The sequence below is a fragment of the Drosophila tropicalis genome, unplaced genomic scaffold, assembly GCF_018151085.1.
Source record: "Drosophila tropicalis isolate 14030-0801.00 unplaced genomic scaffold, ASM1815108v1 contig_878, whole genome shotgun sequence".
In the NCBI taxonomy this organism is placed as follows: Eukaryota; Metazoa; Arthropoda; class Insecta; order Diptera; family Drosophilidae; genus Drosophila; species Drosophila tropicalis.
Window position 1 is genome coordinate 7,465,350 of NW_027173374.1, and position 21,882 is coordinate 7,487,231.

The following is a 21,882-nucleotide window of genomic DNA, read 5'->3' on the forward strand; positions in this document are numbered from 1 at the left end:
AAAAAATAACTTGTACGAATTCCCTAACATGATTTCTGCTGCGAAAAGCGGATTGTCCAACACCACCAATGGGTAATAGAAACAAGCTGTTCGTTCCATCTTTTGAATACATATTTAAATAAATTGTTTTAAAAACTTTATTTAAATGACTTTATTTTACGATATAGCCACGAATGGTAGGTGCGATCTTCGATCATCTCCTTATCTGCAATGAAAAGTGCATATAAATGATGAGCAACTAAAAAAAACCTGCCGCTTACGTACCATCACATTGAAAGCACTGAGCTAGCTCAGGTGGGCAAATGTTTTCCATATTAAAATAGAATGTAGTTTTGACATCACGGAATTTCTTATTTGATTTCATGATTATGCGACGTGAATGCGGGTCTTTGCCCTCCAAATATTCACGTACATAGTGGGCAGACACATCAATGTCTATTGTATCGCTTAGCTTGTCATCAATTGATTCTACCAATTTTGGTTTCTTTTTCAATAACTTGGAACAGACATCGACACAAACTGAAGCGAGATTAGGGGGAATAATTGAGAAATTGCTGAATATTTAAAAATAACCAACAAAATTATTGTAATACGAGCTTACTATTTGGAAGATTGAGATTCATCTGCAGCATCAGCAGATGTTCCAAGGTGCAATGAGTTTGAAATAGTTTGGATAATCTATGCAAACTCTCCTGCTCATCGAAACGGCTATTCTTCAAGCCAGGAACATCATCGAACTTTTCCTTTCTAACGGCAGCATTAAGATGCAGCAGAGTTTTGCGAGCTCCTGCAGTCGCTGCTGTGGCATCGCCCCGACCCCCACCATTATGCAGAGATTTCCGCGTCTGACCCAAACCTTGAGATGGATCGTCTCCATTTGATTCCTCCACGCCAGTGCCGCTGCAATCTTTTAATAAACTGGAACTGCACACCTTGCTTTCGGTATAAATAAATTCATAGTCTTTGTAAACCTTGTCCAGGCCAATTTCAAAGAGTAACTCCAATGGCTCTGCACCATTTAGACAAGGTATGGCCAGACGCCGATTGACAAGCTCTCTAATTATTTCAGCCAAACGATTCGTATTGGTTGGAGTGTTCTTAAATTATAAACCCAAGTGTAATTTAGTTTCATATATAAAGAACTCGATATTCATGCCTACCACAATATTGCAGCGCGCAGCGCATTGGAAAACCATGCTAAAGGCCAATTTAAGATCCTGGTATGAGCCACAACCTGGGAAAATTTTAAAAATTATCTTCCCCTTATCTTTAAAACATCAAATATTTCTTACTTTTAAGTAACTCCCACAGCTTGTCGGTTAGATCCGTAATGTTCCTGAATTTGCAGCGTTGAATCGCTTCCTCAAAGTCAAAATCATTATGCACATTACCGTAAGAATCAACAACGGGTGATACTTCATTCATCATCTGGTTAATTGATTCACTCAATTCACCCATATCAACACCTCGACCACAACGATACGTGGGATCACCTCTTTGGCCCGATTTTACATTACTATGGTAGTTGATAATGTCCTCGCGTATGTAAGCCAGAATGCGCAATTGATTCATCAAATCTTGTGTGATTGGAGAGCAATTGCTCACTCGAAATATCTGTTTAAGTGACACATCGCAGTCGCTTAGATTGATTAGCTCAGGCACTGAGCTGTGACTCCACCAAATGCAATTTAAAGTTATATTGGGATTCACTTGATAGCTATTCTCAATGCAGGTTTCCAACGGCTCGCCACCAGCCATAAAATGCTGGCGGGCCAGAGATTGTGCAGTGACAAAGGAGACCGGTAAGACACCCTGATATGTAAGTATGCCGCGGCAGAAGTGTGATTTATCAAACTCGTACTGGAGCAGCTGGGTATGGCCAAAATCGTTGCCATCACAGAGGAACCAGCAAGATCCTGAGCACCTTTCCCGCTGAAAGCTCTCGGTGCAGATGATTTTACGAGCCAGATCTACTGGCAAGCCGCGATGATACTCCTCCTCTGGCTTCCACGGATTTATAACCTCCAATTGCAAATTCAACGATAGATCGCCAATGGCGTCAGCAAGGCAGTCATCCTTTAAAGGACTTCCAGTCAGATCCAAATTGACATCTGAATTGCCCTCCATTGTTTTTTTCGGCGTAGTTTTCACCAGGGACGCCATCGCCATCGACCGGTCTTCTTTGTAGAAGAATACAATCTTTTTTCCCGGCTCTACTTCTTCAGGACCTACTATAGTTAGCAAATAGGAAGGAGGCGCTCCATAAGTAATAGTATGGTGCTCCCCGTACTTGCGTAGCAAATCTGCATAAATGTTGGCGAGGTTGGCGGACATTGTTTAATTCAAATAAAAATCAAAGTAATGAAAAACCACAGAGTTGTCAAATTTGCCGGCGTACTCGATCATTCAACCATTGTTGAGCGTATCGGCAATCGATAATAATCGATATTAATCGATGTTTGAATTGTCGTCTCTATCAACAAAACCGATAACTCCGGCCGCACGTGTTGAATTTGGTTTTTGTTTTATTTTGATTGTATTTCGTATAATTTAAAAATGACAGACTTTGAAATGGAAGAAAGTGGTTCAGAATATGAATCAGAAGATAATTCCGATGCTGAAGTAAGTAAAACAAATTACTGGGTGTAGGGACCACAATTAACATTGAACATTTGATAATCTTGCTACTTTTCTTGTAGCTGCAAGCGGCATTTGAACGTGGCGATCTTAAGCCAGGACTTAATGTGGAATATTATGGAGAACGGCAGAAAGTAAACGATATTGTAAGACCAGACATACACCTTATTATAAAGCTTATGACTAAGTTTCTTTACACATTTACAGGCAAAACTTCTGGCTAAAACGAAGGAACTCCGCTTGGAGTTGCCATGGCTGGAACGTCTGGATATGATAAACAATCCAGCTCCCTTGGCTCCAGAACTAGCCGTTCAACTTGAAAAGCACGAACAGAAGCGTGCCAATCAGTTCAAAGGCAATGCAAAGATCCCATACATAAGCCCCGAAGAAGATCCCGTTCTGAATGACTTCAAGAGGGAGATGCTTTTCCATCGACAGGCCCAGAGCGCTGTGCTCGAAGGCATTCCCCGACTCCATGAGTTAGGAATAAAGACACGCCGTCCCGATGATTATTTTGCCGAAATGGCTAAATCAGATGAGCTGATGCAAAAGGTGCGATCTAATCTGCAGGCTAAGCAACAGGGGCAAGCTAAGTCTGAGCGCATCAAGCAAATTCGTGAACAACGCAAAATGGGCAAAATGCTGGCCAAACAGACCAAGGTGCAACGAGAAGCCGAAAAGAAGGATATGCTGGACAAGCTAAAGAAGTTCCGCAAAGGCAAGCTGAAAAATCTCGATTTCCTGGACGATGCCAAGGCCTTAGAAGCCAAACAAAAGCAATCTGCACAGAATCGTAAACAGCGAAACAAAAAGTTTGGATTCGGTGGCAAAAAGAAAGGTCTTAAACGTAACACTAAAGCATCAGCGGCAGGCTTGGAGACGGAGGGCAAATCTCGCCGTCAACGTGGTGTCAAGGCCGGAGCGTCAGTAAACAAGCGAATGGGTAAATCACGACGTATCAAAGCCAAAGGAAAAAAATAGACCTGAAACAATGAACTTTGCATAAGCTAACTAGAATTATTTTGAACTAAAGGAACTAAAAATAAAACTACAATTAATTCAGCTTTCACAACTTTTTTCCCATTCGCCTTAAATGTTTAGAGATTCGGGGAAACAACGACTCGCAATAATTTTACAAACAGTTAACTTTTGTATACCAAAAAAGGGTATAAACTAATTCATTTATGAAACAGCTTTTTACAAATTTACAACTAGAATGTAATTAACTAAACTAAAGCTAATCGTTTGATATCCTCTTGCTTTTCTTCTTTTTCTTTTTATTTGGAACTTCGTTATCCTCAGGAAATTCAGTAGTCTGCTTGTGTTTCTTCTTTTTTGATTTGACATGGTCTTCAGATGGAGTCTCTACCTCCTGTTCCTCTTGTAATTTCTCGATTTTTTGTTTTTTCTTCTTTTTTGGAGTTTCCTTTACTTCTGCTTCAGCCTTTAGCGTCTTTTTTCCTTGCAGCTTCTCCAGCATTTCTTGTTCTTGCTGCTCCAAGCGGGCCAACTTACCACTCAGTTTCAGGCCATGTCGCGCTCCTTTGTGTGCTGTTCTTCCACCACAAGCCTTAAAGAGTTCCTCATCGGTGAGAACGTTGACCTTCGACACTGCAATGTCCTCCACCTTGATGGCCTGTGCGTTCTCGACCTCTCCTCCATCTTGCGTAAGTAATGTAGTCTGCAGAAAGTTTTCATAAACTGTGCCGCCGACTTCATCCTTGGCCTTTTTTAGTTTGCGGTCCGAGTAGCCCTTGGTGGATATTTCTACAGCATCTTCACCCCGTTTTCGACCTGTTTTCACACGTCCATCTGTTTGCACCTGGACTTCTACATTATTTGCAGCCTCGTTAAAGCAACGCTCCCACCAATGGTCATTGAATTCTTTTGCCCGATCCACACCCAGACCGGCGTTGTCGAATTTTAGGCTGGCCTTTAGAGGAGCTGCAATGCCAGTATTGTTCTTGCCCAAGCCATCGCCTTCTTTCCAGCCATATTTACCAAGAATTTTCTTTGCAAAATCCATAAAAAGGAAAACCAACAAAATATAAACAAAGTCTGGCACATGTGGCGGAACCTAGAGATGTGAAACATTGTTAGTGATGGTCAGGTAAAGCAATGAATCTTATCGGAAGAAATCGATTGTTCTCTCACGCGAAAAACTGCTCATCATGCATCGATGGTGCAAGTATCCCCCATCTCCAAGAACATTTTTAAATAACCATCTCTAGCTCCCCAAAATCGACTTCAAATCAACATACAAATCTTACCGCCAGCAGATAAATTAATGGAAAAAAACCCAACAAATTGATTTCTTTTATGCATTCATATCTCATTTTATTTCACATTTCAGCTGCACATTTTTTATTCTGCGTTTTCTACTTTTCATTTCGAATACATGGTGATGATACTAAGTGGCGATAATAAACAAAAATTATTAACTGCATTTAAATTATGAAATATTTTCCAATTCAGTACAGGCCACATAAAATCGAATTGCCCTCGCAACACATTACACTACCACGCCCCACTCATCAACAAATCGCCGCTTCATTTGTCGAGAGAAAGTTGCATCCCCTGTCCTGCATCTTATGGTTTTCGGGGGGAGAGAGAGACTTATCAGGCTGAAAATGCAACATTTCCATCTACACATTGCGTTGACTGGCTTGACGGTATGCATGGTAGTGCGGATGTTGTTTGGGAGCGAGAAGTACATTCGCTTGAATTAAAATCTAATTTCAATCTTTGCAACTACTTTTCGCCTTGCTTTGTTTCGTTAAAATATCGTCGATTATACTAAACTTCGATGCTGCTGCCGCTGATACTACGTTTTCCAATAATTGTTAATATGCTAACTTAATTCCAAGTATGTTTTGCTTATGATCCTCCTCTCCTTGCTCCGTGACAGTGTTGGATGTTTTTTAAAAACAAAATTACATATATTATGTTGTGGTTGTTATTTTTTATAATTAGATAGTACAGGATGTTCTTTGTTTGCTATCAATCAATTGTTGTTTATCATTAATAATCGAAAAACGAACGCTGATGTTGTTGGTTGTTAATTGGTTGGTTGGTATTTTTCTCTATTATCTCATTGTATCCCATTACAGGACGACGAGTGGCGCGTTATACGCAAACGCTTAGAAAGCGAACAGCAACAGGAAGGCCATCATAAGACAGAACAGACCCATAGCCTCAGACAGGGCGAATCCCAGAATAGCGTATGAGAACAGCTGCTGTTTCAACGATGGGTTTCTGGCATAACCGATGATGAGGGAACCGAATACTGTTCCGATACCGGCACCTGTTGTATTGGTTGCCAATAGTGTTGTTCACAGAAAGAAAAAAAAGGAAATAAAAGCAAATATTAGTTTAAACATTCAGTTAATTAAATGTAATTCAATTAGAAGTAGGAATGCAAATATTTTGTTTGGGTATTCCTTTAAAATCGAATACCAATGAGAATTTGCATTCCTACTTTAGCTAATTTTTAGTTTTTTCTTTAATTATCCCATCCAAGTGTCAAACCCAGTTTTTTCTTTTAAAGTCAGTCAGTCGCAGATTAGTCTGAATTGAGTTCTGCTTTTCACTTCCTCCAAAGGAGGGTAGCTTATAGCAGCAAGCACATCGCACTAAAACGGCTGGTCACGAAAGATTTCAATGCATCCGTAAGGCGGCAGTCGAGGGGACGACCGCAACAAGCCAAACGGTACAGAATTTCTGGTACCTTCGCCCTGTAATCACACAGGTTTCCTGCTAGGAAATAAAGCTACACGCCAAACACCTTTCGGATGAATTAGCATGTTGTACAAAACACACAAGCTTCGACCAATTCTCAGACCTTCCCGGGGCAAAGAGAGTAATCAGATACTCGTTATGTGTGCCCCAGATGCTAGATTGCAACTGACTGGAGAACTGACCAGGAATGACAGATTACAGTGGAGTAGGAATAAAGAGGTAGGTAGATATGAATTATAACTAGATGTAAAGATGGCAACCAATACGAACCGGAACCAGCGACACCGACTGTTGCAGCACCAGCACCAATGAATTTGGCAGCCGAATCAATATCGCGCGTGACTGGCGAGGTCTGGAATGACCTGATTTGTGGCAGTAATGCAACTGGGGTTGTGTTCTGAGCGGCCAAAGTCTGGCTCTGGCTGATGACGGCGCTGCTCAATGGTCGCAAGTATTGCTTGGAGTTGGCGAGGATCTAAAAAAAAATGTAATCAAAAAGAATTAAAATTGGTAAATTCTGTGAAATTATTATATAAAAACAATTGAATTGTGCTTCTTTGTGTGTCTGAGATAAAACGCGAACTAAGATTGATAAGATTTTTGAATTTCAATTTAAACTATTTTAATTGTTATTTACTTTTTTCAACTTTCTTGTCATGCATTACTCTCTTTAAGAGAGAACGATTCTCTCTTTTGCTCTTTCTTTTGGCTATAATGCTCAGGCCAAGAGTTATGCAATCGTTAAGTAATTTTAGGTTTTGCTGACATTTTCTCAACAATTGACATTGTTGTTCTAAATATATATTATATATCACTGCCGAGATTTTCTTTAATGTTATAAACAAATGTTTAATTAACCGCTTACTCTTTCCCATGTCTCTAGCTATCACTCTCTCCTTCGCTCTCTCTACACGAATGTCGAACGCATTCACCTAACCTCAACATTGATTAGAGAGCAAAGTCGGGGCAAATTTTTGGTTATACAATAGGCCATGTCTAGTTATTTTGGGATAAAAAATACTTTTGCAACTATTACAAATACATACGTTTTAATAATATAATTTAATGGAAAACTTTAAACTTGAGCTATAATTCCCAACATAACCTCAAATGAATCTTATGTAACTGTATGTGTGTATTTTTTCACCGCAGGCCATTGGAAGCCACCACAGAGCAAGCGGCTAGAAGCTGCTACTAAACTTATAATTTCGGAATGAAAAAAATCAATGGCATTGCAGTTAATTACATAATTACATTAAAAAATTTTATCTCACACACATGGACCACACATTCGTTGTAAATTTTATACTTACGGCGCTCCTGGCAACGGGGGCAATGCGAGAGACTGTCGACACGAACATTTTTAGTTGATTTCTTTTTTTTGGATTGGCTTACGACAAAACTTGAAGCTAGCGCACGGAGCTCTGCAAAAAGATATAAATAATTGAGATTAATCTAACTGTAAACTGTTTTGCAAAAATTTTAATCCGCCGCTGCTGCCGCCTTGTCATGGTAGTTACGTAATGCAGGGAAAATTTTCAACTTTTCACTAATATTCTTACAAATCTCACTGAATGTGACAACACTTTGGTTCTAGTTGATTGCTTTTCACTTCTAATCTTAATAATTTATCGCAAATTATTGAAAAAAATTTAATTTGAAAACTTTTTGCTGTGACGCAACGGCTGGTCTCACTCATACAGCTACAATTTGCCAGTTCTCTTGTGACACGTGTGTGTGAGTGCCGCAAAATGGCGACAATATCTCTAGATAAAATACATTTTTCACTGCATTCATTTGACACTTTTTCACTAAAATGCATTTAATTTTCTTCAGATTTTTTTTTTTTTTTATCATTATTCAACCATTGGCTGGGGGTGCTCCGCTGGCAGCAGCTGACCAACATTTTTCCCTTTAATTTAGAATCTTTAATCTAGAGCAACAGCGAACTCACTTCGAACAAACCCTTAACAACAGTGAACGCGAAATGAAAAATTTCATATATATTTTAGAGAATTCGACATTTTAGAGAAGGGAAAAAAAACCTGTATTCCGTGGGCAAAATCTTGGCTGCATAGTGAATTGGAAAGCTGAGGCGGACTGGAAGCGGTGCGCGCGCATAATTGGTTATCGATAATGCATTAGAGTGATAATTACTGATCATAGTTGAATATTTATAACAATTTGAGATTGCCTATTAAACTTACTCCGACTCTAGTTGCTGAAGATTACTTTGAATTGTCCAACCAGCCTGAAATTTATATTGTTTTCAAGATGGGGTTATCGAATATTCGATTTGTCACTGGAAGTAAAGAGCCAGAGGTTTTTTGAGGCCGGTATATTTATTATAGGATTATTTTAACTTTATCCGCCTTGATACCAAAAACGTTTGAACAAATCAATAAATATAACAAATAGTTTCAGTCGCAAATAACAAAAACTTTTGTGAGTAAAAATTCGATTTCAACAGTGTATCGATAGCATACAGGGTTGCTTTGAGAACTCGTGAGTCGGCAGCCTATTTCTGGTCACTTATTCACCACATCGTGTCGTTGGGTGTCTACGTCACGTCGTTTCAAATATGTTTTGAATTTATTTGCCAAATTGAGCCAAACGCAATCGTTACAGAATGCTGTAAGTAATCTAGTTTTCAATTGTTGTCTGTATCTTGGCCGAGTGAATCCCGAAAATAATTCTCAAATTTCCCCTCACCCTTTTCCCTGAATTGCATAACAGCAGCGTTTGTGCCTGAGTGTGTGTGTGTGTGTGGCACGCCAAGCGAGAGAGAAAGAGAGCGAGAAATTCACCACACCACGCAGCAGCAGCCCTGTGACAGTGACTGGAAGCCACGCGGTTAATATATATCATAAACGAATTTCGCTGCATTTATAAGAAACCAGATGTTAATTTAGTATTCATCTGAAAATAAGTAAATCACATCGAAGTTCAGAGTTCAAGAAAAACCGCCCAGCATCTTCAAAAACTACAACAAATATGTTACGCCGCTGACTATCGATAACACACACAGACACTCGATAGTTATCGCAATACATATATCGCTCCACACACACAACAGTATTCATACGAACAATTTTACATAACAACTACAAGCACATATAGGGGCAGTCACAGTGTACGACTCGAGTGATATGGCCGTGTTCCTGATCAACGTCTGCAAATATAATGGCTGCGGCATCACATTTCCAAGTTTAAGCGATCTAATATCACACATTGAGGACACCCACATAGGTGAGCAATACCAACAGACAAGTAATTTACAGCAAACTCAAAACCGAAACAGTGGAATATCAGTATCATGTCGCGTGATGCGATGCGACGCTAACCAAAGCGTCGTTGGGGCGACGCATAAACGGTGTTTTGTTTATTTTAATATTTACTAAATATGTGTGTGCTTGTGTTTGTGAGAACGCGTGTGCTTGTGTGTGTAAGTGTGGTGAATTAAATTTTGCCGCAAAAGCAAACAAAATTCAATTAGAATTGACAAGAAAATCAATACACATATAGATGACCCAGACCTACCTATTTACCCATATCAAAATGCATGCCACATTCACATTGTTTTATCGTAGTTTTACCTTTGCACGCCCAAGCGCTTGGACTATTGACGCTCCGCTCTCTTTTTTGACCATGATCTCCTTGAACTGTTATTGGTGGAAGCGAGAGCGAGCGAGCGAATGAGTTGTATTTGCAACAAAACAAAGCCAAGCAAAAAGCCGGTGATCCATTCAACAATAACAAGAACAACAAGCAAAATCATTTATGTGCGTGTGAGTTTCCCCTGTGTGTGTGCGTGTGACTGTATAGTGTTTTGTTGTATAGGTGAAGTCGGCCAACACGGCAGCATCATCACCGGCTAAATTGTGCGCCCTTTTTTTTTTTTTTTCTTTTATTGCTGTGACCGTGTGTTACCTGTTCTCGGTCTGGCTTGGCGTGGGTTTTGGGTTTTTCTGTGGATTTTTAGCGCGAATTGGTCGACAGGTGGTGCAGTTGCAGGTGCATAAAAGACCATACAAGATATTGAGGATTAATGTTCTAATTTTGCTTCATCCTCTAAGAGACAATCAGAAGTCATTTAAATATTAGCTTCGATTGATTTATTATATCCCCACCCACAATAATCCACAATTGTTGGCAATCAATTCCTGTCAGTCAGATACACGTGACTTGAGGTCCCAATTTCCCTCCCATTAATCATACAATGCCGGCTGTCAGAGCAGGCTCCACCCTAAAAACTCCACCCGCCCGGTGTATATTCTTACATATGTACTCAAAAACATATAGTTTCTAATTTTAGCGCTGTTACTTTGCCCAGGTACTGGGAAGCTCATAGAGACTGAGGCGAAGACGGAGGCAGCAGCAGTATAAATCAATAAAATTAAGCTCAGTGTTGCCACTACGCTTCAATTGTGGCGGTCGGGGGTTTTTGGGGGTGTGTGTGTTTGTGTTGAGTGCGTTTTGTGCGTTAAGATGGGGTGTGTTACCGGTGGCGGTGGTGGTGGTGTTGATTGGTGATGGTGGTGCAAGCGCATTACATATATATATATATAGGGGTGGCTACCCCCAGGCTCAGCTGACTGTTACAGTTACGATGGCAGCTGTTTGATAACGGTCAACAGACATACACACGAACGCGCACACATTTGCCCGGGTCACAAACATTACATAAAGTTGCAATATACATGTATACATACACTAACATATACGCCCACATGGCAACTGGATATGTACATACACACATACATACATAGTTAGCAAACTTACGGATTATAAATGCCTATCATTTCATTATCTCGAAGGACATTTGATGTGTAGGTGGCCTGGTTGCTGCTACTGGTCTTGTTACGTCTTATCAAAATACATGTATAATTGTACGAGGGCTGCTGGAGAACCTCGGACTTGGAACACTATTTTATTGAAAAAACTCTAAAGGAACATCGGGAATTCATAAAATATCTACAAATTCGTGTTGTTCTTGGCTTTCAGCCTCTAGAAATTTGTTACAGCAAGTTAGTTGGTTTCCCAACTTTGTCAATCTCCAACTGACGTTTCTTGTCATGTTTGCTGTTGGCTGAAACTTTTTAGGCAGCCCTCTGTTTATGTGTAAGGGGCGTTGGCGCTGCTACTGCTGCTTGCTTGCTTACCCGGACAGGCAACAACAATCTTTCATATCATTTGGGGAGGAGGGACGGGGATAATAAGACCTTCAGCATTTGTCCTTTCTGCACAGTTGCCAGGCACCTGTTGTGTTCTAGTTAGCTTATGACTTCATAAAGCTCCCGCCGTATCCCTATATCTATCCTCTAGTTATCGATAACTCGATGCTTGTGCGCGCCGCTCATTATTGAAATTCAAAACTTTTGCAGTAACTTCTCAAAATTTAGACTTCAAAGAATTCAATGCCAAATGCCAAATCAACAGGCTTTTGCTCAGAAAGTGCAATGCAAGAGTGAAGTCATTGACTTATCTGTCATTTTTTATGTTTATCAAGTTTCAGGCAAATTCTCGTTTCAAATGAATTGGAAAAAGTTTTGCCCCCCACCCCAAAAAAAAAAAAAAAAAAACCAAAACAAAACAGAACAACTTGTACAAACAAATTGATAAATATACTAGATATGTATATATGTATGTACATATGTGTGCATAAATATATATGTATATTTGTATACGTGTGTGTAATTATTATCTGTTAAAAATTTTTGCAACAAGTGCATGACTCACTCACATGGCAAAGGCAGACGACGGCGGCGGCAACGACAAAAACAACCACAACAACAAAAATATCGCCGCAACAGAACGGCATCTGGGTTTATTTTGTTTTTCAAATGATATCTATACATTTTGTATACATATACAGTACATACATATACACCTATATATTCACATACAATTACTAGATCGCAAAACAAAATGCGTTGCTGCGTACAGCACACAGATATACACGTGGATGGACCCCCAAAGTCGTCTCACCTAACCAAGAAGGTGACAGACTTGACTGCTTAAGGTTATCACAACTAGCGAAAGCAAAAAACTGACACCAATAATCATTTTTGTATGCTCAAAGTTTAAATTAATGACAAATCAGCAAATTATGTTAAGCTGATATATACCTACAAGTTCCCTTATAATGGTGAACTTTCAAGATCTTAGCTCTGACTGTTAACTTCTTATATACCCCCTTTAAATACTAAGGCTACAGGGTATCCACAACTCACCGAAAATAGGGATGAAACGCAATAATTTAAAGCTAAACTAACTTTATGGCAAGTACGTGAAATTATGTGCACGATACTGTATTTATTGTGGGGTGACCTTTCCTCATAAACGATTTGGTCTCTACCCGATATGCAATGGAATATTGAATTATAGTACGATTTAAGTATTTAAGCTTTTAAAAATCCTGCATATGCATTGGAGGGGGAAATGCGTCATTAGGATGAAATGGCGGCTCGAGCACGTAGACATCAACATCGTCATAATCATAATCATCGTTAGCATTCCGGCAAATGTTTTTAATCGCCATCTGATAAGAGGACGATAGGGACAAAAGCATAGGCATATATACATATAATGTGTATGTTTGTCTATATATGAATATTCAATATGTATTATACACACTGCTTAATTAATGGCATATGTTTTATATTTGCATGCCAATTTTAGCGTTAATGAAAATAAGTGTGTGTGCTTGCCGCTCGTTATTGAACACTTTATCTTTCCCTTTATTTAATTTTGGACAGGGGTTGAAATCGCCATAATGTCTAGATCGTATAATATTTGTCTTTATTCAATCGCTTATTGATCAATTACTGTTTCCAAAAAAAATTGTGAGAATGAGTCAAGCAATGTGTGACACAGTTACGCACTTAAATGATTTAATTGATAAATAAAAAGTGGGCTCTAACATATGCAGGCACACAAACAGACACACACACACTCGCATACAGATTTCCAGTGGGGCTTTTGGGAGGTTATGTTGCTCACATGTAGCTCAGATAAGTCACCTGTTCACAGTTTTTATGCATTCATTTGTTGATTAAACAAAACGATGAGCTTATGTTTTGGCTGTAGCGATAAGATAAGCATATGTACACTCATGATGAATATAATAGGTACACCCCTTAAAATTAATTTTTTTGACTTTAAATTAGCACAACTTTTTTTCTTTTACCTTAATCACCAAAATTTAAATGCACATTTGTTTATTGAACATTTGTGTATTGTTTTCCATAATTTGGAAAAGAAAAATTATTTTATTCAAAAGTTACAACAAAAAATATGAAATTTCACAATTTCGTGCTTGATGAAAATAATAGGTACACTTTAATTGACTAAGTTTTTTTTTTTTTTTTTTTGGTTTTGAAATCACTGAAAATCTATTTTTGTTTCATTATCTGATTAATATGGAATGTATCCACCTTAATTTTACCGTTACTTTTCTCATCCGACTGGGAATACTCTTAATCAAAGCTTGGCAGGACTCTATCGAAGTCTTCTTCGACGCACTCCCACAATTGTCGGTTGTTGCCACTTTTTTCTGTTCGAGACTGATCCTATAGCTCACCCCACAAGTTATCGATGAGATTCAGATCCGGAGACTAAGTGGGCTAGGTAAGAGCGACCACTATATTGACCTCTAACCAAGTTTTTAAAATTTTGGAGGTGTGTTTTACGTCGTTATCCTGTTGATAAACCCACCACAGGGACTTTTTTTCCTCTAAATATGCTAGCATAATATTTTCCAGGACATCCCTATAGTCAGCTGCTCCCATCATGTCAGATATTAGGAATATTGGATAGTGTTCTGACCAAGACAAACAATCCCACACTATAATATTTTTAACACCATGCACCACTGTAGCGGTGATCAAAGTTTTTGGTTATAGGGCGCCTTAAATGTTAGGAACAGTCATTTCCGAAAAGATAAATTTTAGTTTCGTTGCTAAGAAGGATATTAGGCCGGTTTTTTTGAACTTCAGATGCTGCCCATGTGAAGTAGTCGTTAAGAAATCTTTGCTACATGATCAAATCTTTGGTTCGCATCAAAGGAACCCTTCTTGCGATACGAACTGATAGATTAGCCATTTGTAGTCAAATCCTAATTGGAAAAACATTAATATCATTGTCCATTTTGGATCCAATGGCTCTCAAGGACTCGAAAGTGTCCGAATTTCCTAGGTTAGGAGTGGTTTTCTCTTGACCCAGTTAGTCTCGTGATCTGAATCTCATCGATAACTTGTGGGGTGAGCTATAGGATCAGTCTCGAACAGAAAAAAGTGGCAACAACCGACAATTGTGGGAGTGCGTCGAAGAAGATTTCGATAGAGTCCTGCCAAGCTTTGATTAAGAGTATCCCCAATCGGATGGGAAAAGTAACGGTAATATTAAGGTGGATACATTCCATATTAATCAGATAATGAAACAAAAATAGATTTTCAGTGATTTGAAAACAAAAAAAATTAAATATGACTTAGTGAATTAAAGTGTACCTATTATTTTCATCAAGCACGAAATTGTGAAATTTCATATTTTTGTTGTAACTTTTGAATAAAATAACTTTTCATTTCCAAATTAAGGTAAAGAATACACAAATGTTCAATAAACAAATGTGCATTTAAATTTTGGTAATTAAGGTAAAAGAAAAAAAGTTGTGCTAATTTAAATTAAATTTTAAAGGGTGTACCTATTATATTCATCATGAGTGTATAACCCACCCATTCGCAGTCTGATTTCTACGCCCATGTTTTGCGGGGGTCACTCCAAGCCCTAGTAACACTGTAAAACTCAAAAATTTAATATAAATTCAAGTTAAATCTGAGGAATGAGGTATCAAAGTTCTTTTTAATCGTCCTTAAAACTATAATATTTGATAATTTAAAGTGTATATTTACTTCGTTATTGTCGAAGTTGACTTTATTATAACCTATTTATTATATTCTTAACCTTTTTATAATAAATGATTTGTGCATTGACGTCATTTCAACTTGTTTCAATGCAAATGTTGCTGAAATTTATTAAGTCAAAATAAACCTCTCACTTTTCTAGCTACACGAGAACACTTTAGATAGCTTATATCAGGGTAAATTTATCTTATTGATCGTTTCAGACTATGATCCTAAGGTGGTTGAACAGAAAGAGCAGGCCCAGCCTGCATGTTTACCATTAAGCTATGTCCTGCGTTTCGTTTCGGAAGACACACGAAAAGAGGCTACCACTTTTCTGTCCAACGCGGCGTCAGCGGCAACTGCCAACAATAATACAAACACAGGTGGCAACGGCGGCGGCGGCAATGGTGGTCATGGCAATGGCCATGTGGAACTCAAACGAAAGCTGGCCATTAAACATCACAGCTACAGCATGTCCTCATCAAACCGCAGCAATACTCCCACAGGTAAATAACAATTCCTAAAGCAGAATAAAGCTATTCGATTAACATTTCGCTCTCTCCATCTGTGTCTCTGTCTCTCCATTGTATAGGTAGCGAAATGGATGAGGATGAAATGGTGGTCACCGAATCGGAGGACAGCGATGATTCATGGACCACTGAAGAATTTAGCTCAGAGTTTATAATGCGTTATGGCAGCAGGTGAGTCCACGATAGTTGACCCTTATGCGAAGCAGTGTTTATATATTTCCCTTCTTTTATACAAAATTAGGCATTCCGGTGGTGGCAGCAATGGCACGCCAGGCAATGAGAAACCATTTGCTTGCCCTGTGCCTGGCTGCAAAAAGCGTTACAAGAATGTGAATGGCATAAAATACCATTCCAAGAATGGCCACAAAAAGGATGGCAGGTGAGATTTTTTCCTTTCTCTGACAAGATGTAGATGTAGTAAGGAACAGGCAAAATGACTTATTAATACTCGCTTTGAATTAATGAGTCTTGTTGGGAATAACATGAGAATTAATTGTGGTTAAAAATTTGGTGATTAACGTTCTTAGGAAATCTTTGAAAATAATTCACATCATCATTTTGCATAGGCAGTTTACTATATATATTTAGAAATTCATTTATATCAAATGTGGTTAACTTATTGGTTTTGTATTATTTTTACACAGGGTACGCAAAGGCTATAAATGTCATTGCGGCAAGAGCTACAAGACGGCTCAGGGTCTGAAGAATCATGCCCTGCTGACTCACAATAGTCAGCCGGAGACTGTTCTGACTACTCAGCAAGTGGCTAATGCGGCAGCCGCTGGTGTGATTAACACTAGCAGCAGTTCGGCAACAACACCCAATCCTATTCCTCCGCTCGCTGCTACACCCACGCCGACTCATATCCAACGCAGTGCATCCCCATCGCAACAATCATTGGGATCGCTTAGTCCTTCGAGCATTAGCAATATGTCGAGCAGTGCTAGTAGTTGTCATGGTGGCGGCGGTAGCAGCAGTTTGTCGAGTAATCACAACAACAATTTGCTTCAGCAGCTGACGGTGACAAATTTGCCAAATGTCCAACCGCAGCAGCAACAGCAGCAGCATCAGAATGGCAGCTTAGCAACAGGTAACAACAACAACAGCAACAACAACAATTTAATGCGCAGCACACTCGGTTTAGTATCAATTAAAACCACTAGCAACAACAATTGCAACAATAATCCAAAGTCTGTTAGCAATTTAATGGCTGCTAATGCAACGGCCAATAAGATCCTAAAATTGGCTACAAATGTGGCAAATGGCGTTGTCGCTGCCCCACCACATGTGGTGGATATTGTTCAGCAGCACAAAATCATTGAAAATTCGGTTAAAACGACAGCAGTAGCAACAAATAGTCAGACAATGGTTAATAATAATAACAACAATAATAATAATAATGTCAATAAAATGCCGTTGCCTAATTTGGTTAATCTGGGCATATTGACGCCAGCGACTTCACCCACCAAAAATACACAGACGCTGACCTTTACAACTACCACCAGCAGCAACAACAGCAACAATAATAATAATAATGGTCAGCAGCAACAACAGCAGCATACAATTCATAAGCAAAAAACCAACATTTTGTTGCTACAAGATGCAAATAGTACAACAACGCAGGTTATACAGATGCCAATAGCCATGCAGCAACAGGTGGCGCAACAACAGCAGCAGCAGCATCAACAACAACAACCCCAACAACAACAACAACAACAACATGTCTTGCCAATTAGCCCAACAAGCAGCAAAAGTAGCTCGCCCACGCCACAGCAACAACAACAGCAGCAGCAGCAGCAAGTCAAGAAAATAACTGTATTGGAACCTATGGAGACGGATGAGCCTCAAAATGTGGTAACTGCCGTCGTTGCCAACGAGTCCAAAGAGGAGGCAACAGCAGGGGCTTTGATATCCTCAAATATGGAAATTATTGGAGCTACTGTTATTAACGATGCTACGTAGCCTATACTAAAGCAGCTACTAATGCATCGTAAATTGACGCTAGATCTTGGATCGACGACGACGACGACAACTACGACCACCTAACCCATCCTAAATACGCCTGCTAATCTAACCATGATTAATTATATCTGTAATAGTATACGATGAATCAGAGCACTTTCTCACTTTTTCTGACAGACAACTTTCTCATTACATATGTAAAATGTACTCATTTCAAAGTCAAACTCACCAAAACACACAAATTATTAGAAACATTTCATAGACTGCTATTGCGCCTGATGATTTTCATTTAATGCACACACACACACACCCGCACGATTCCCATTGATTTTTGTGCAATACACACACATACACACATATATCTTAAACCTTTAATGATTATCATCATTCTTGCATTAAACTATATACAACGGCTGATCTCCTCCTTAATTTAATTTAGAACATAACAAGGAAATTCTCATAAAAACAAAATGAAAACAAACATTGTAAAAATATGGATGATTTAAATGTTTAATCTATTCAACAACAAGAATCAAGTATTATTAATATTTTAAGCTTTAGCAAAATGAATTTAATTTTATATAAAAAAAAAACTATATTGTATCATTAAGTTAAGTCATCGGCAACCGCTCATTAACACACACAGATATACGTATATGTCTATATATATATTTACACATTTCCAAACTGAAACTTTAGTGCAATGTTTATATTTTATTTTTCATTCTTTTTGTATATCAGGGACCGATAATACGAGAACCCTTATTAAATATATGCAATTCTAAATGTAAAAACAACACAAAAGATAATCAATATTTTGTAATCTTTATATTTATTTTTAAATCTATATATTTAAAGTCTTTGCTGCAGCTTATTCGAACAAAAACGAATGCTAAAACGAGAAATGTTTTTTAAATTCATCAGGAGCTATAACAGAGTCTTAAGAATATAATTTAATGAATCGCAATAGTTTTAAATATATTCTTTAAGATTTTTTTCTGTAACCAATCTTCTTAGATTGGTCCCTGCTTTCATTTTCTTAATGAAATTGGTTTTTAAATTTTGGGTTTAGTTTTTCTATTCTTTTTTTTTTTGTTTCCAATTTTTATTTTATGTTTTTTTTCGTTACTTCTTGTTTTCTTTTCTTTCTACTTATTGCAGAAACCTCTTACTCCTGCTTATACACCAACAACAGCAACCACAACAACAACAGCAGCGACAGCAATAGCATCAAACAGCAGCAAATAGTTGTAGGCAGAAGGCCCGCTCATACTACAAGCAGCTCCATCACATCGACTTCCACCACCAAGTCATCACCCATGCAAATCTCGCCCACCTTCATCGAGCACAAGTATTCCGCTTTGGCCATTAAAGAGAAGTTCTTTTCGAACTTGCGCGCCGTCTCCTCCAAAACGGCGGCATCAGCAGCCGGCTCTGGCCCATGCAGCGATAATATCGAGATGGTGACATCAGCTGGTGGCGGCGGTGGTGGTGTTGTCGTTGGAGCGGCCGGCGGTGGTCTGCGAACTGTTGCTGCTGTGGGTCAAATGTGCGCTCTGCAAAACGAGCACATACACCAAAATCTCTACAAGAAAACTATCAACTGAGTGAATGAGTGAGGGAGGAGAAGAGACGATATAGAGAGCAAAAGCTAGAGCGAGTTGGCTGTGATGAACTATTAATATAATATATTAACAAAAAACGGAAAGGCAGAAGCAAGAGGATTCGTCAATAAGGCAGATGGAAAGAGGACAGAGGAGCAGTAGCAGAAGGCACTACTATGGCTAGGATGTCTGAATCGTTTATGAGAGTTTTCAACTCTGGCTTCCACGTTGCAAAAATCATCAAATATATATATATATATGCATACATATAAATTCCATGCAATTTAATTTGCAAACTACAAAATATTAAAGAATTAATCTCAAAAAATCTTAAGCAGAGACAAAAAGAAATCAATAACATAAACCATAAACCACCTATGAAATAGCTTCTCTAACTGAATAATTCGTAGGATAATTCGTACAAAACAACAACAACAACAAAAAAAGAAAAAAATGTAAAACAAAAAAAGAAGAAGAGGGAAAAAAAAAAAACAAACAAATTAACACACAAAATTTAGTAAATATATTTGAAGAGATGCTTCTTCAACTAGTCATTACTGTAGTTAAATTAAATGTTTCGATTTTTTGATTTTGATGATATACAAAAAAAGAAAAAACAAAATAACACTCAATTGGGTAATTGATTAGCTGCTAACACTAAATCTACCTATATCCATCCAATTCTCACCTCTCCTATCCAATAATATTTATTGTCAAAATCAGAGGTTATGAATCGTTAATCAACTACCCAAAAAAAAAGCATAAATTTAATATTGGCAAAACACAGTTAATTGGTAACACTTTCTTGATTATAAGATTTAGTAAAATTTTCAATAGCTACGATGTTTCCCTGCGAACTTCGTCGAAAAAAAAAATAAATATACATATTTATAATATTGGGAAAAAAATATTCGAATATTCATAAAAGAAGAAGAAACAAAAATCAACAAAAACAAAAACTGAGAAAAAAAGAAATGAAAAACTAGCTAGCTAAAAACTTTTATGGAATTCCACACACAAAATGGAAATGGAAGCTGGGGGAATCTGCAATTGTTTCCGATCGATGAAAAATCCCCTCTCCTCCATACACCCCCGCAAAAACAAAAAAAAAAAAAAAAATAACTATGGTAGTTATAGTATTATGTAATTATAAATTATGTTTAATTTATCTGTATATGTGTGTGTAATAATGATGTATTGTAATTGTATAATTCAAAATTTGATCGTCCTTAAATGTAAAAACAAAAATTCAACAACCACAAATGAAGAAACGAAAAAATATAGTTCTTAATGTTTTCATTGAAAGTATTTGAACATCCAAAATTCAACTTTCTAATAACAAAAACGTAATAAGTAATTGGGTTCCTTATGCATCATCAGAATCAGAACAAATTAATTGAAATTTTTAAATATTATATATATACAACAAGAAATATAGTATAAAATATAATAATATTAATAGTAATATACAAAACCTACTGCATATATACATACACTACTTATTAAATTTGGTAGTCCTAAGCGAAATGAAAAAGGAAAAACAAAAACCAACCGCCAGTCGCCAAATTAAACGAACTTCAGAGCGCATTTTGATGGACGCCCAGCGCTCCGTTGCCCACATATGATGATAATACCCATAATAGATAACCATGAAGATAACTAATTATGACATACAATAAATATTATGTACAATATGGTTAAATATCTTACGCTTGGGGCGATTTATACATTTGTAACAAAAAGCCCGCCACAGCCTAACAACTTTTATATTAAAGAGCAACAGAATGAAATTGTAATAGATCCGGATTCTTCTGCATGGACTTCATTTAATAGAGCTCTGTTACTTCGGTGGCACTTTGGTTTAACTCAACAAACAAATAAACAAACCCCTCTATTGGAAACAATAAATTTAATATGTATTGTGTATTTCTATGTATAATTAAATGTATGTCATCTTATATAAGACTGCTGTTATGTTCGTAAATATATTTAATATATGTATGTAAAATTAACGAAAAACAAGAAAAAACACAAAAAAAACCAACTACAAAAAAATACCATGCTAAACGACTAGGCTTTACCTATATACTACTATGTACTATATATATATATTTAATCTATTGTAATTTACTAAAAACAAGAAATCATCATAATATGTAGACAAATAACTGATGCGTAAATATATATATATATATATATATTTAAATCATCTGATCGACTAACATTTGTAGCCAGATAAAAGTATTCGATACTTTCAAGTGAATAATAAACGGGTTCAAGATCATGTAACCTAATTTAAAACATCAGCAACCAGAAAAAAATGAAGGAAAAATAAATAAAGTAGTAAAATATTCTCTTTTTGCTTTATGTGATCTATTACATACATACAACTACAAATACATATGTATAATAAAAATGTCCTTGAAAACACATCTCTCTAAACATATGCTGTTTTACTTAACCTACTAGTGGGTTTTCTGTCGTGAATTCAAAAGCTTTTTAAATACT

The 21,882-nt window shown here is 37.5% G+C and overlaps 5 protein-coding genes across 7 annotated transcripts; 2 read left to right on the forward strand and 3 right to left on the reverse strand.

Moving 5' to 3' along the window:
* Positions 1–93: 93 nt before the first annotated feature.
* Zwilch (zwilch kinetochore protein) lies at positions 94–2,509 on the reverse strand. The gene is made up of 5 exons (XM_068301664.1): positions 1,293–2,509; positions 1,161–1,234; positions 602–1,097; positions 265–519; positions 94–205 (listed from the first exon to the last, which is right to left on the reverse strand). The coding sequence occupies exons 1-5, from the start codon at positions 2,332–2,334 to the stop codon at positions 138–140; spliced, it is 1,935 nt and encodes a 644-aa protein (XP_068157765.1). The 5' UTR covers positions 2,335–2,509; the 3' UTR covers positions 94–137.
* LOC137585741 (probable rRNA-processing protein EBP2 homolog) lies at positions 2,473–3,709 on the forward strand. The gene is made up of 3 exons (XM_068301665.1): positions 2,473–2,622; positions 2,700–2,783; positions 2,845–3,709. Exons 1-3 carry the CDS (start codon positions 2,557–2,559, stop codon positions 3,616–3,618), a joined length of 924 nt encoding a protein of 307 aa, XP_068157766.1. The 5' UTR covers positions 2,473–2,556; the 3' UTR covers positions 3,619–3,709.
* Positions 3,710–3,779: 70 nt separating this feature from the next.
* LOC137585742 (G patch domain-containing protein 4) lies at positions 3,780–4,725 on the reverse strand. Its single transcript, XM_068301666.1, has one exon. It carries the CDS (start codon positions 4,661–4,663, stop codon positions 3,875–3,877), a length of 789 nt encoding a protein of 262 aa, XP_068157767.1. The 5' UTR covers positions 4,664–4,725; the 3' UTR covers positions 3,780–3,874.
* Positions 4,726–4,948: 223 nt separating this feature from the next.
* ATPsynC (ATP synthase, subunit C) lies at positions 4,949–8,459 on the reverse strand. The gene is made up of 4 exons (XM_068301082.1): positions 8,330–8,459; positions 7,689–7,799; positions 6,646–6,850; positions 4,949–5,941 (listed from the first exon to the last, which is right to left on the reverse strand). Exons 2-4 carry the CDS (start codon positions 7,734–7,736, stop codon positions 5,778–5,780), a joined length of 417 nt encoding a protein of 138 aa, XP_068157183.1. The 5' UTR covers positions 7,737–7,799; positions 8,330–8,459; the 3' UTR covers positions 4,949–5,777.
* A 392-nt stretch (positions 8,460–8,851) lies between these two features.
* Positions 8,852–21,816, forward strand: LOC137585336 (uncharacterized protein DDB_G0283357). Of its 3 annotated transcripts, none has more exons than XM_068301081.1 (7): positions 8,852–9,009; positions 9,112–9,624; positions 15,500–15,784; positions 15,871–15,979; positions 16,050–16,187; positions 16,453–17,555; positions 18,932–21,816. In XM_068301081.1, the coding sequence occupies exons 2-7, from the start codon at positions 9,525–9,527 to the stop codon at positions 19,375–19,377; spliced, it is 2,181 nt and encodes a 726-aa protein (XP_068157182.1). In that variant the 5' UTR covers positions 8,852–9,009; positions 9,112–9,524; the 3' UTR covers positions 19,378–21,816. The 3 variants fall into 3 exon arrangements, with proteins under 3 accessions (XP_068157182.1, XP_068157181.1, XP_068157180.1); XM_068301080.1 differs by having other exon boundaries at positions 8,853–9,009; positions 16,453–16,898; XM_068301079.1 differs by lacking the exon at positions 18,932–21,816 and having other exon boundaries at positions 8,862–9,009; positions 9,115–9,624; positions 16,453–18,336.
* The last annotated feature ends 66 nt before the right edge of the window (positions 21,817–21,882 follow it).

Coding starts and splice junctions, on each gene's coding strand:
- Zwilch (XM_068301664.1), bottom strand. CDS start 2,334: ATGTCCGCCAACCTCGCCAACATTTATGCAGATTTGCTACGCAAGTAC. Junction 1,098..1,160: donor CTGCGCGCTGCAATATTGTG/GTAGGCATGAAT, acceptor TTATAATTTAAG/AACACTCCAACCAATACGAA. Junction 520..601: donor GAATCTCAATCTTCCAAATA/GTAAGCTCGTAT, acceptor ATCTCGCTTCAG/TTTGTGTCGATGTCTGTTCC.
- LOC137585741 (XM_068301665.1), top strand. CDS start 2,557: ATGACAGACTTTGAAATGGAAGAAAGTGGTTCAGAATATGAATCAGAA. Junction 2,623..2,699: donor AAGATAATTCCGATGCTGAA/GTAAGTAAAACA, acceptor CTTTTCTTGTAG/CTGCAAGCGGCATTTGAACG. Junction 2,784..2,844: donor GGCAGAAAGTAAACGATATT/GTAAGACCAGAC, acceptor ACACATTTACAG/GCAAAACTTCTGGCTAAAAC.
- LOC137585742 (XM_068301666.1), bottom strand. CDS start 4,663: ATGGATTTTGCAAAGAAAATTCTTGGTAAATATGGCTGGAAAGAAGGC.
- ATPsynC (XM_068301082.1), bottom strand. CDS start 7,736: ATGTTCGTGTCGACAGTCTCTCGCATTGCCCCCGTTGCCAGGAGCGCC. Junction 6,851..7,688: donor CCCCCGTTGCCAGGAGCGCC/GTAAGTATAAAA, acceptor ATTTTTTTTTAG/ATCCTCGCCAACTCCAAGCA. Junction 5,942..6,645: donor AGTCGGTGTCGCTGGTTCCG/GTTCGTATTGGT, acceptor CCAATACAACAG/GTGCCGGTATCGGAACAGTA.
- LOC137585336 (XM_068301081.1), top strand. CDS start 9,525: ATGGCCGTGTTCCTGATCAACGTCTGCAAATATAATGGCTGCGGCATC. Junction 9,625..15,499: donor CATTGAGGACACCCACATAG/GTGAGCAATACC, acceptor TGATCGTTTCAG/ACTATGATCCTAAGGTGGTT. Junction 15,980..16,049: donor ATAATGCGTTATGGCAGCAG/GTGAGTCCACGA, acceptor ATACAAAATTAG/GCATTCCGGTGGTGGCAGCA.